Source organism: Schistocerca nitens, chromosome 2, assembly GCF_023898315.1.
Source record: "Schistocerca nitens isolate TAMUIC-IGC-003100 chromosome 2, iqSchNite1.1, whole genome shotgun sequence".
NCBI lineage: Eukaryota > Metazoa > Arthropoda > Insecta > Orthoptera > Acrididae > Schistocerca > Schistocerca nitens.
The window spans coordinates 919,982,628-919,995,952 of NC_064615.1; the positions used below are offsets into that span (position 1 = coordinate 919,982,628).

Here is a 13,325-nt window from a genome sequence, read left to right on the forward strand (position 1 = left end):
TGTCTAACAGTCTGCTCCCTAATGCATTGTAATAACTACCGTAATTGTTTAAAAGTTTATCATTGACGCTACTCTGTCTTTTTCAGGTATGGTCCTCTTAACTGCGTCGCATAAACTGGAGAATAGTTTCTTTAGTTAACGTCATTGGACATATCAAGCTAAACACAAAGTATTTAAAAACAATGACCTGTTACACTCATTTGTCCCCTAAATATTTTTGTTCTTGTCACCCATTGGCCCTGAATGCTTCTTTTTTTTATTAAATACAGTTCGCGGACTGTAAATCATCTTATGAGTCCGATATAATTATTTCGTTATTCGCAAAGAGAAAGACCATCTTTCATAGCTCTTTATTATACATTAGAGCCAAGCATTTTTTTCGCTTATGAACAGTGTCATCAGCATAAAAGTTGAGTAATTCAACTGATAAAGGATATACTTTAATGACAACTTGGTTTACATTCATTTGCTTCCGTTTTTGCCCATTTGCTTCCACCACAATGTTTCTTTGCGATGAAGACTACTACAGCATTTGTTTGAACTGGTGCTGAGACATAATCTTCTGATTATAGGTTGTGTTCCATAGTATGGTACAGAAATTCTCCGCAGAAATACTCAGTTATACAGGGTGTTTCACAATTCATGTTACACGCTTCTAGAGGGGACTTGATAGATCAAGTTTTACATAGGAACCCGTGTCCGGAAACGTCATCCAACGACGCTACATAGTGTCAAAGTTATTGGCGCCAGCGCCTGTAAATGTTTGTACATACAGGATGATTCCGTCATGATGTTGCAAACTTTCAAGGATGACGGCGACGGACAAATGTATGAACTTGAGGTAAGGGTCCCTGGTTCGGAAACGAAAGAATAGAAAGCTACAAGAGAAAAATCATTACAATACCTCTGATAGTGGAATTCATGTAACGGTACTGTATTTGCTGATGAGTAAACGATGGCGGTACTAGTGGTAAGTGGGTCTGATTGCGTAATATCGTGATAAATTTTGTGGAAGTATTTTATAATAGACCTGTAAAAGCTGAATATAGCAAGATTAACAACAGAAAGGAGAACTGAATATTTGATTGCTTAATACAGTGACAAATTTAATGAAAGTATTTCATAATAGGCTTGCAAAAGCAGCATATACCAAGACTAACAGCAAAGAGGAGAACTGCATACTTGAAGTAAATACGAAAAACATAAATTACGAAGAGATAAAAGCATCATTCACCCACCTTTGAATGACGTAGTCCAGGGTGAGGTAGATGCCACCGTATTTCCAGAGTGTCACAAGACTCAGGACCTCCTTCGCGTGCTGTGCGGAATACTCTGTACCAAAGAAGCGGTACAGTGTTAAGATGGACGGATCAAGATCAGTGTCCTTGAAGAAAAAATCTGTTGGAGCGTAGATCGCCTTGGCACCCTCGGGGACGGTGAAGCCTTCAGCAGGAGGCGCACACGTGTGGAGCACGTACACGTGGTACTCCGAGTTGTGGCGGATGGCAGACTCCACGGCGCACATTTGGAGAGTACCGAGGCCGAACCATGGCACTTCCTGTAGCAAAATTGAAGACGTCGAAGTAATTCACTGCGAGGTAGAAAATCAACAAAAAAAAAAACCAACAGAGGAAGGGCGACTGGAACTGACGGGATATATAGAAATTTCGAAAGAACTTGCTCCTTTTCCAGCAGCAGTCTACAGAAGATCACTGCAGGAACTAGGCTTTGCAAGTGATTGGAGAAACACACAGGTCGTTCGCTTCTTTTTTCTTTGTCAGCGTCGTCGAACGTACAAACGCATACAACTATAAACCTTCTAGCACAGAAACCCGGCGTTACCCAGGTATTTATTTATAGCCGTCTGTCCACGCAATATCCGGTCTTGTCCTTAATGTTTACGACGTCAGATCTCCTAAGATAGGTGTCGTACAATTATATAATTTTGTGGGTACTCTCAGTGGGATATGTGGATACTGTGTGCGAAATTTACTGCTGACTCTATAGAGTCAGCAGTCATGCACGACGTGGCAGTTTTTCACGCATTTCATTGTTTACGACTTCATATCTTGTGATCTACACTCATGCTCATAAATTAAGGATAATGCTGATACATGGTGAAACAACGCTCTGGTGGGGGGTTTGCGGGTTTACATCACCTCGGTGTATGACCATGCGGTGCGTCTGACCTGCGGTCATCGCACGGTGGCGCCGGCAGCAGTCCACACACGCAGAGGTGTGTTGGTGCATGTCAGAGTACGGTGCAGCGAGTATATGTGCAGAAGTTTTCAGACGCGCTAACGGTGACTGTGTCTTGAAAATGGCTCAAAGAACACATACTGATGACGTTATGAGGGGTAGAATACTAGGGCGACTGGACGCTGGTCAAACACAGCAGGTCGTAGCACGGGCCCTGCGTGTGCCACAAAGTGTGATCTCAAGATTATGGCAACGATTCCAGCAGACAGGAAACGTGTCCAGGCGCTACAGTACGGGACGTTCACAGTGTACAACACCACAAGAAGACCGATATCTCACCATCAGTGCCCGCAGACGGTCACAGAGTACTGCTGGTAGCCTTGCTCGCGACCTTACCGCAGCCACTGGAACAGTTGTCTCCAGACACACAGTCTACAGACGACTCAGCAAATATGGTTTATTCGCCCGGAGACCTGCAAGGTGCATTCGAGTGACCCCTGGTCACAGGAGAGCCTGTAAAGCCTGGTGTCAAGACCACAGTACATGGTCATTGGAGCAGTGGTCCCAGGTTATGTTCACGGACGAGTCAAGGTATAGTCTGAACAGTGATTCTCGCCGGGTTTTCATTTAGCGTGAACCAGGAACCAGATACCAACCCCTTAATTTCCTTGAAAGGGACCTGAATGGAGGTCGTGGTTTGATGGTGTAGGGTGGGATTATAATTAGTGCACGTAAACTCCTGCATGTCTTTGGCAAAGGAACTGTAACAAGTCAGATGTATGGGGACGTCATTTTGCACCAGTATGTCCGTCTCTTCAGAGGTGCAGTGGGTCCCACCTTCCTCCTGATGGGTGATAACGCACGGCCCCAACGAGCTGCCATCGTGGCGGAGTACCTGGAAACAGAAGATACCAGGTGAATGGAGTGGCCTGCCTGTTCTCCAGACCTAAACCCCATCGAGGACGTCTGGGATGCTCTCGGTCGACGTATCGCTGCACGTCTTCAAACCCCTAGGACAATTCAGGAGCTCCGACAGGCACTGGTGCAAGAATGGGAGGCTATACCCCAGCACCTGCTCGACCACCTGATCCAGAGTATGCCAATCCGTTGTGCGGCCTGTGTACGTGCGCATGGTGATCATATCCCATACTGATGTCGGGGTACATGCGTAGGAAACAGTGGCGTTTTGTACGACATCTGTTTCGAGACGGTTTTCTCAACTTATCACCAATTCCGTGGACTTACAGATCTGTCTCGTGTGTAGTGCCATGCTGTGTGACACCACATTTTGCAATTATCCTTAATTTATGAGCATGAGTGTATGTGTCACACAATGTTATAATTTTGTTGTTACATTCAGTGGTGTACGAGCATACTGTCTGGAAAATGTGTCGCGAATACAGTTAGTAGCAAGGAAGTACTAAATTACAACGTCATACCTTATACAGTACTCTTACTGCATGAACAACGGAAAAATAGTAAGCGATAAACTTGTTTTCCTTTCATCATTTCGTAGGGGTTGTGAGGGAGAAAAAATTTCGTAAATATGTGAAATTACACAGCCGGAAAAAATTAGTACACCCTTTGAGAGGTTTCCAGTGCACTGAAGATGTAATGGTCAATAGTGCATGTGAAGTACATGAAATGGTAACATTTACAGATCAATAGCGCAAGCGGTTCTGAGGTACCAGCCATCGACCCACGTTGCAACGCCCGTATTAGTACGTGGCGTAGCCTCCACGGGCAACAATTCATTCGCTGACTCTGATATCCAGTCGACCGTACAGATGGCGAATGCTGTCCTGGGATACGTTACGCCATACCTGCTCGACCTGTTCACACTGTTGTGTAACATTTGTTGACTGATGAGTCGCACGAGTCATTTCTAGTTCCGTCGTATCCTACACGTGCTCGATTGGAGGCAAGTCCAGAGATCGTACGAGCCAGGGAAATTGCTACACGTCTTGCAGAACAGGTTGAGTTTCGCGGACAGTGTGTGGGTGAGCATTATCTGGCTGGAACAACACATCACCTTCTTGGTCCAAGAACGGCGAAAGGACGTGCCTCACAACATTCTCCACATACCGAGCGCTGGTTAGCGTCCTCCCCAAAAGCATCAAAGGTGCACGAGAGTAATAGCTTGTTGCATCCCAGACCACACGTCCGGGGGTGGGACCAGTGTGTCTTGGACGAATGCTTTCTACGAGACAGCGCTCAACAGGTCTACGTCGTACGCGTGAACGAACATCACCCGCGTGCAGGCAGAAACTGCTTTCAGCGCTCAAGATCAGGGTGCGCCACTCCATCTTCCAACTGATCCTCGGACGGCACCTGTCGAACAGTGCACGTCGATGCTGTGGCGTGAGTAGAGGTCGGGCTAGAGATGTGCGTACCCATAATCCCTCTGCTAGTAATAAAAAAAACGTTCACATGTGTATGAATTCCTAAGTGACCTACTACTAAGGTCATCGCTCCCTAGACTTACACACTGCTTAAACTAACTTTTAAACTAACTTATGCTAAGAACAACACACACACACATGCCCGAGGGAGGACTCGAACCTCCGGAGGGAGGGGCCACGCAAGCCGTCACATGGCGCCTCTAACCGCGCGGGAACTCCGCTCGGCTGCTAATAATCAGTTCGTAACGATTCGTGTTGACGTGTCTGGGCTCACAAGCCATCTTGTCTCTGCTGTGATACTTGTCCGATCTGCCACTGCTGCCTTACAATACGACGATTCTGGCGGGCGTCTATGGTGCGTGGACGTCCATAACCTCGTCTACAGCTGTGAGAATGTTCACACGTGACGACTGATACCAGCATCGTTGCACAACTGACCAGCACGTCCAGCTTGTGTGAAATTCTCGAAAGGCATATCCCGCCACTCGGAAGGCCGCAATTTGACACCTTTCAATCTCGCTCAGTTGGCTGTAGAGTCACGAGTGCATCTCCGTGGTATGGTTGCCTGCTTGCCTCACGCATTTGCACCACACTCAGTCTTATGGCTTTGACCATTCCTTATTGAAGGGTAGACACAGATTGTGCTCTGGTAGCTATGTCTCTACGCTGTCAATTGGCGGACGACGTTGAAACTTGTCAGTACATCTACTATCCCGTAAGGGGCATATGCCGTTATCAGGTCAAAATCGACGCCCTCTGTCCAGGTGCATTATTTTTTTCTAGCAGTGTATGAGTAAAGTTTGTTGCACGTCACTAAGTGCTGCCGGCCAGAGTGGCCGAGCGGTTCTAGGTACTACAGTCTGGAACCGCGCGACCGCTATGGTCGCAGGTTCGAATCCTGCCTCTGGCATGGATGTGTGTGATGTCCTTAGGTTAGTAAGGTTTAAGTAGTTCTAAGTTCTAGGCGACTGATGACCTCAGAAGTTAAGTCGCATAGTGCTCAGACCCATTTGAACCATTTTTTTAACAAACAACAAATGTTTGAAACTCATCTCACCCCGTCGGTTCACGAGATCCAGAAGCTGCATGGGGCTGTGTACAAATGGTGCTGTTGTACCACGTGATGTTGCTAAATGCTCACAATCTGCGGGAAACGATTCCTAAGAGAATAAGGCACAATAAAGGTCATATAGCCATATTGTCTTGCTTCCCAGTGACGAATGTGTCGCTGGTTAGTCGCAAGGCCCCCACGGTGCTGGAATTACTGTTGTCCATCCTAGTTACAGACGAGGCTACCTTTACGGAGGAATGGTACAGTTGACCTTCACAATACCCCGGCGGGGGCTACGAGGAATCCCCATGGTAAGGCGGCAGCGAACTATCAGCACAGGTTCAATCACAATTTGTGGGAGGGGATTACTTGCGACCGGTAATTAGAAGTGGATGAATTTTAAATGGCATGAATAGCGGCAGTTATGGGGAATGTTCCATGCAGTCGTCTGATTACCTACAAGCTGGCGGGCCACGTGCCTTGGGCTGACACTGGGATCATATTCTACAGTGTTCAGCACCTGTTCTACACCCACATTATACTCCGCGAGCCAACTAACGGTGAGTGGTGGATGGTGCTAGTAGTACCACTAACTGATCCAACCCGTTCCTGTTCCACTCGCAAATGGCGCGTGGGAAGAATGATTGTCGGTAAGCCTCTGTATTAGCTCTAATTTCTGACATTCTCGCGTCGCGGTCATTTCACGAGATATATGTGACACGTAAGTGGGAAAATATTCTCTCGAAATTTCAATAGTAAGCCTCTCCGTGATGCACAACGTCTCTCTTTTAACGTATGCCGTCGGTGCCATCGTACGAGGCTCAGTCAAAGAGTAATGTCTCCTATTTATTTCTCCTTAAATAAAATTTTTATGTGAAAAATTAATTTGACGACATTCCCCAAAGTTTTTTCTCAAGTCCACTACAGTAGTAACTTTCTGCTTCAATAAATGCCATAACTGCAGTCGCTTGAAAAATGGCCGACATCGATTTTCGTATTAGATAGAGCTAGTGCATTCAAGAAAGACTGAAAAATAGATACGATGATGCAACAGTGACTATCAGCATTGTTAGACGATGGAATCGTTGCCTTAACGAAGCTGAAGGGCAAATGCCATTGACTGACAAAACGCAGAGCGACATGCCGGTGACTGTAGTTACTCCACACAACATTCGGCGAGTCGATGACCTCATTCATGGTGACCACCGGGTGACAGCAGATCTTTTGCGTTGCATTACCTCCCTCAGTAAAATCAGTGTGACGACGATTAGTCAGCTGGGATGCTCAAAGGTTTGTGCAACTTGGGTATCAAGAATGGTAAGTGACAAGAATAAAGATACAAGAGAAAGAATTGCTTCACAACTCTTGCAGCGCTTTCGTTAGAGGGAAAGAAGTTTCTGGAAAAAATTTAGCTGGAGACGAAACATGGGTTCATTATATTGAGATAGAATCAAGGAGGTAGTCAGTGGAATGGCATCACTGCAACTCCCCGGAGAAGAAAGAGTTCACACCTGCGATAGGCAGGGAAAGGTACGACTACAGTATTCTAGTATGCAGAGGGTGTGATGATGGCTGGTTTTTTGGAGCAGAGATGCACAGTAAATTCTGACGTATTGTCAGAAGCCACAAACACACATCCGTTCGCGCCGCTAAATAGAGCTCATCATGGGATTCACTTTGAAGATGAGGAGACCATGAGAATGTCCGTGCGTCAGTGGCTTCAGAAGCACGACCGTGCCTTTCACCTTACTGGAACACATGTCTCTGTTAAAAGATAAACCACAACTGTTGGAATGGACGGACATTATATTCAAAAGTCATAAATTAATCGTCAAAGTTGTGGTTTCCAACCTATGCATTTCCATTTGAAATTCTTGAAAAAATAAAAAAAACATCTTAAAGGCAAAGAGGAGGCGTTACTTTTTGACTGATCATTGTACATGTAATTCACTACAAGATATACGACATAAAAATATCGAACTTTACACAAAATCTGAAAAGGGGACCATCAGATATGTTAATCACCGATTTCGATAAGTCTTAGATATCTAGTACAGGGAACTGACCTGTGTACCTGGCTAGTGGCTATTAATGCGACGGCATCTAGTTTCCGAGGAAATCGATGTTGAAGATATATGCGTACCTCAAAATGGTTCAAATGGCTCTGAGCACTATGGGACTTAACTTTTGAGGTCATCAGTCCCCTAGAACTTAGAACTACTTAAACCTAACTAACCTAAGGACATCACGCACATCCATGCCCGAGGCAGGATTCGAACCTGCGACCGTAGCGGTCGCGCGGTTCCAGACTGTAGCACCTAGAACCGCTCGGCCACCCCGGCCGGCCTGTAAAAGGCAGCCAGAAAGGGCGTTGAGTATTAAATTTATTAGTAATTTATTTTGTGGAAAGATATCGTATTTTATTTTCATCAAATTTTCTTTAGTTTGGACTTACGAGATTTTTAGTCTATATTACTTGTAGTAATCTGATTGGCTGACATTAGAAATACTGCGAGTACAGAAGTGCTCGAGATGATCTGATTGGCTGCTTAACAAACCAGCAAATAGGAATTCAGCATTTCCTGTGCGTTTGAAAAGGGCTTTGTGCCTCATATCTATGAGTCGATATAGTCGCTCGGCTCCAGACTGTAGCGCCCAGAACCACGCGGCCACTCCGGCCGGCACCTATGTTAAATCGCGCTGATCAAATTCGTACCAAAATGAAGACATTTTCGCGTTTGATCGATCCTCTTGTCGTTGACAGAAAGCCACTATAGTTTTGTGTATTTTTGAAATTGTAAGCGGTTTATTTAAGTAGATATCCACGTGTGAACATTTTATGTCGTCCATAAACTCCGCGTGGCATGTTTCACACTGATAACGTGACATTATGGCGAGCACTTCTTTACAGGAAACTTACTAAACGACTGAATGTGTCATCTCACAGGTAGTAGTGTGTCGGCGACTGTTTAGGATGTTTAAAATATCTGGTCGGACTAAATATCTTCTGGCACCTTTTCGGTGTGAACTTGCAACGGACACCGTCAGTTACCTTACATGATTGATGTCGGGGTATTAAATACGAACTTGATAGCCATTTTCCTTGTTTTAAAGACAATAAACCAACCAAAAGGAAATGTCTGACATTTTTTCAAACGATTCATGCAAGAATCCTGAACGCTCGGTAATCTAACTTCCACCTATTACGGATGGAATGGAGTTACGTGGCCTTTGCGTGGTAGATATTTCATTGAATTTTCGTTAATGCTGCATTTGTAGGCTAAACCAGTATCTACCACCGCAGAGTGAATGGGCAAACAACCTGAAGAATATCCAGGTAGATATACAATTTTTTGAAGGATAACGAGAGACTAACCCAAGCCGCTGCACATGTACGGAAGAATGGCAGATTTTTTAAAAATCTTCGTACATAATTTTCGTGAACCTCCTTGACTTCGTGCAGGACACAATTATATTCTTTTCAAATTTATGATTTAATTTTCCAACTCTTTTTTGAACAATCCCAACAAATTTCCCGAATGGTATTTGCACGCATAAGAAAACGCAAGAGATTATCTTTCCTAACGCCGTCATAGCTTACTGTGCTGCGAAGGAATGGCTAATCTTGGTCAACTCTTTCTTCTGCACAGGGACGGTTTTCGCAGCTTCGTTCAGCATTTTCGTGAACTTCCATCATTTTGTGCAGGTCACAATTACATTTTTTTTAAAAAAACCATTAGTTAATTTGTCAACTCTTTATTGAATAGTCCCACCACATTTCCTGAATGGTTCTTGCATACATGAGAAAACACAAGAGATTATCGTTCCTAATGCCATTATAGTATACTTTGCTATGAAGGAATGTCTAATCTTTTTTGATTCTTTTTTTTTTCCTAAACAGGGACTGTTTTCGCTGCTTGGTGGGTAAGGAATCTGTTGTACGTCAATTGGTCTGGCAGCCGGTTGATCAGTTTAATTACACTACCGAGGTCTTTACCTGGAATTCCTCTGCACCGGCTAATGCTTCGTCCATCGTTGCTAACCCTTTGGAGCTGACCAAATATTTGAACAACGCACTACAGAGGGAATACACATCTGAAGAAACTGTACTGTAATGCTTGATTTCTTAATGAAATTAGTACGGCAGAAATGACTATTTTTGAATAAATTTGCATGATAAATTTCATGATATTCTATACGATGAAACTGGAAAAAAAGGTACATGGGCAGGATATGAACAAGTACTTCCTGCATGGTAGCCGTAAACCGTATATGCTGCTCTATGCTCTCTTGGTCGAACATAACTAACGTTATGGATGTGGGAGGTACGAAAAATCTTTAAGATCGATTTTCTCCGAAACTAGGGTCTGTCCCATGAAAATCTGCGAGACAGATACTAGGGACAAGTCCTCTAAACATATCTGAGACTCATGGAAACCCGTGATTAACAGGTCTGATGCTCCCTTGTAAGAGGGCTGCATTACAGATGGAAGCGAAGGCAAATCCTTGCGACACCCAAATGGTGAACAAAGTCAAAGCAAGCGTAAGGACAGTTACTCAGGAAACGTTCTATGAAACTGAAAACAATAAAGTACCTGTCGAATTCTAAAATAAATAAATAAATAAAACTATGGAGTTCGAATCACACCAAAACCCAGCTAATTGATCGTAGTCGTTTGTGCAGATGCTCGTTCATTATGATGGCATCGAAACAGGTGTGATAAATGAAGGCTTAAGTAATAATTCCTATATTCTGAATTTGCTATATAGAAGACCAACATGCGGCTCCGAACTTCGATCGTCGATTGGACAGATGTAAAATTAAGTGAGTCAGGAATAGAAAAATTAATGGAAAAATTACTAAATAAACTCAACAGAAGAAACAGTACAAGACATGATGGTATACCGTTAGATTCCATCGTGAATATGTGGAAGAACTGCCCCTTCTCCGAGGCACTGCTTGTCTTCGACCGTTAAAACAGTCTAGTGGCCGTCAATGATCGTCTGCAATAGCTTGCACTGTTCGTTTGCAAGATCGTAAATGTTTTATGTTCTAGATACTAGTGGTAAGGCTGATTTAGAGTATCTTGACTTCCAGTGAGTCTTTGTTATAGTGCTACACCTTCATTTAGAAAACGAAATACGGGACATCGGTATAGGTGTAATAGTGGACTGAAGCCTTCGTAGCTAACAGGATCTGTCACGTTGTTTTTAGTGGAGAGGCATTGTCAGAAGACAAAGTAGCATTCGGTATACACTGCTGACCATTAAAACTGCAGCGCCATGAAGGACAACAAAAAACCGAACTTAACTTATTGTGAATATACTGTATTATGTAACAGGAAGAATACATTAAATCTGTAGGTGATTTGCGGTACGGGAGGTTGCAGATCTCCGTCCACGATAATGGCTCTAATGAACGAGGGTTGTTCAATAAGTAAGGCAAGACTTTTTTTTCTCGGACAATTGCGGTTGAAAAAATGCGGAATTTGTTGATGGATATCGTGGGATATTCCCACTTCAGCCCCTATAGTTTCATGAAGTTCCGATAGGTAGCGGCGCCACATGTAGTTTTCAAAGTGCGTCTGTAACGAAGATGCGTTCCAAGAGAGATCTGCCATTGTGTTTCTTTTGGCGAAATATTCATAGTCGTTTGCAAAATGTTTACGGATACCTGGTAGTGAACAAAAGAACGTTGAGCTGTTGGACGAGGTGCCTGTAATCATCGCCGGGCGGCCGTCCGCACACAGCTGTGACTGTTACAATGTTGGAAAGTGCCGACACTCTCATTCAAGTTGGTCGACGGATCGCAATCAACACCTCGCTGCACAACTGGAAATCTCCTTTGGTGGTGCTGACATACTCGTCCACCAGCTGGGATACATGAAGGAGTGAGCCCGCTGCGTTGGGTTGGGTTGCTTTGGGGGAAGAGACCAAACTGCGAGGTCATGGGTCTCATCGGATAGGGGAGAATGGGGAAGGAAGTCGACCTTGCCCTTTCGAAAGAAACATCCCTGATATGCCTGAAACTATTTAGGGAAATCACGGAAAACCTTAATCAGGATGGCCGGACGGGGGATTGAACCGTCGTCCTCCCGAATGCGATTCCAGCGTGCTAACCACTGCGCCACCCCGCTCGCTGCCACTGCGTTCCTCTCCGCCTAACAGAAGACTATCTGTGCGGGATTTCTCGCGCGTTACAAGTCTGATCGTGACAACTTTTTGTCGAAAATTGTCACAGGCATGGGTTCATCACTTCGAACTGGAAACAAACGGCGATCCATGGAGTAGCGCAACACCACCTCTCCCCCGAATTAGAAGTGGCACACTCAGACGGTGAAGTCATGGCGATGATCTTCTGGGATCCTGATGGGGTTATTCTGTTTGATGTCCTCCCTCATGGCGCAACGATCAACTGTGAAGTGTGTGTTGTATAACCCTCAAGAAATTGAAGAAACGACTTCAGCGTGTTCGCCACCACAAAAATGCAAATGAACTTCTTCTCCATGACAAGGCAAAGCCTCGCACAAGCGTGCGCACCCGTGACAACCTCACAAAAGATCTCTGGACTGTTCTTCCCCATTCACCCTAGAGCCCGAACCTCGCTCATTCCGACTTCCATTTGTTTGGTCCAATGAAGGACGCACTCCGCGGGAAGCAGTACGTGGACGATAAGGAGGTTACTGATGCAGCAACAGGTTGGCTCCGAAATCGGCCAATTGAATGGTACCATGGGGGTAAATAGGCCCTCTCAATAAGGAGGCGTAATGCCTTCGTACTGAACTGATACTATGTTGAGAAAGAGGGCTTTTTACCCAAAAGAGTGGAGAATAATATGGTGTATTTGTATCCAGAAGAAAATAAACCTGCTTTCAGGCGGAAAAAAATACGTGTTGCATTACTTATTGAGCGTCCCTCGTAGCTGGGCATAGAGTCTAACAGAGCTTAGATAACGTAAGTGTACATCGTTCCATCTCGTTACAACTCTTTTTAGAACGCGATAACTGTAGTGGCTGGCGCCGGCCGCTGTGGCCGAGCGGTTCTAGGCGCTTCAGTCCGGAACCGCGCTGCTGTTACGGTCGCAGGTTCGAATCCTGCCTCGGGCATGGATGTGTGTGGATGTACTTAGGTCAGTTAGGTTTAAGTAGCTTCTAAGTCTAGGGGACCTCAGACGTTAAGTCCCATAGTGCTTAGAGCCATTTGAACTATTTTTTTGTAGTGGCTGGCGAGTGATAGCGTGCAGACTCTCGGCAATGGGTGAGAGCTCCGGAGAAAATGCTGGACCTGGCATCAGTCGAGCACTCTCTGTTTCCAGCAAGGTCAGAATAGCAAGACACACGTCACGGAGACGCTGAAGATATGGTACAACAACCGACCTAAACGCTTCAGAAATGTAATGGCTGCTTGCCAAATCACTGGTTGTGTAAAATGGAGATCATCGTGTTGTGTATCCAACGGGACCTTATATCACCACACCATCTGATGTTCCTTTATGACGATTAATAATGCAATCTGTCAACGTGCGTTCTTCATGAAGCCACTCAAATGGTGAACGCGTAACTTTTATCAGTTCGACGCGATTCCAGCTAGGTTACAGCGTCTATTCCTGTCAGAAATCTTCCACCTTCTGTCTACATTTCGCATGGTATATATTTCCAAACCAGCTACAAACT

The 13,325-nt window shown here is 44.8% G+C and overlaps 1 protein-coding gene across 1 annotated transcript in view; it reads right to left on the minus strand.

Annotated features, from left to right (window-relative positions):
* Positions 1-13,325, minus strand: part of LOC126237237 (uncharacterized) — a 166,012-nt gene that overhangs the window by 28,659 nt on the left and 124,028 nt on the right. Inside the window, exon 3 of the mRNA XM_049947135.1 lies at positions 1,239-1,558. Coding sequence (XP_049803092.1) covers positions 1,239-1,558 — 320 coding nt within the window. The remainder of the gene's footprint in view (positions 1-1,238; positions 1,559-13,325) is intronic.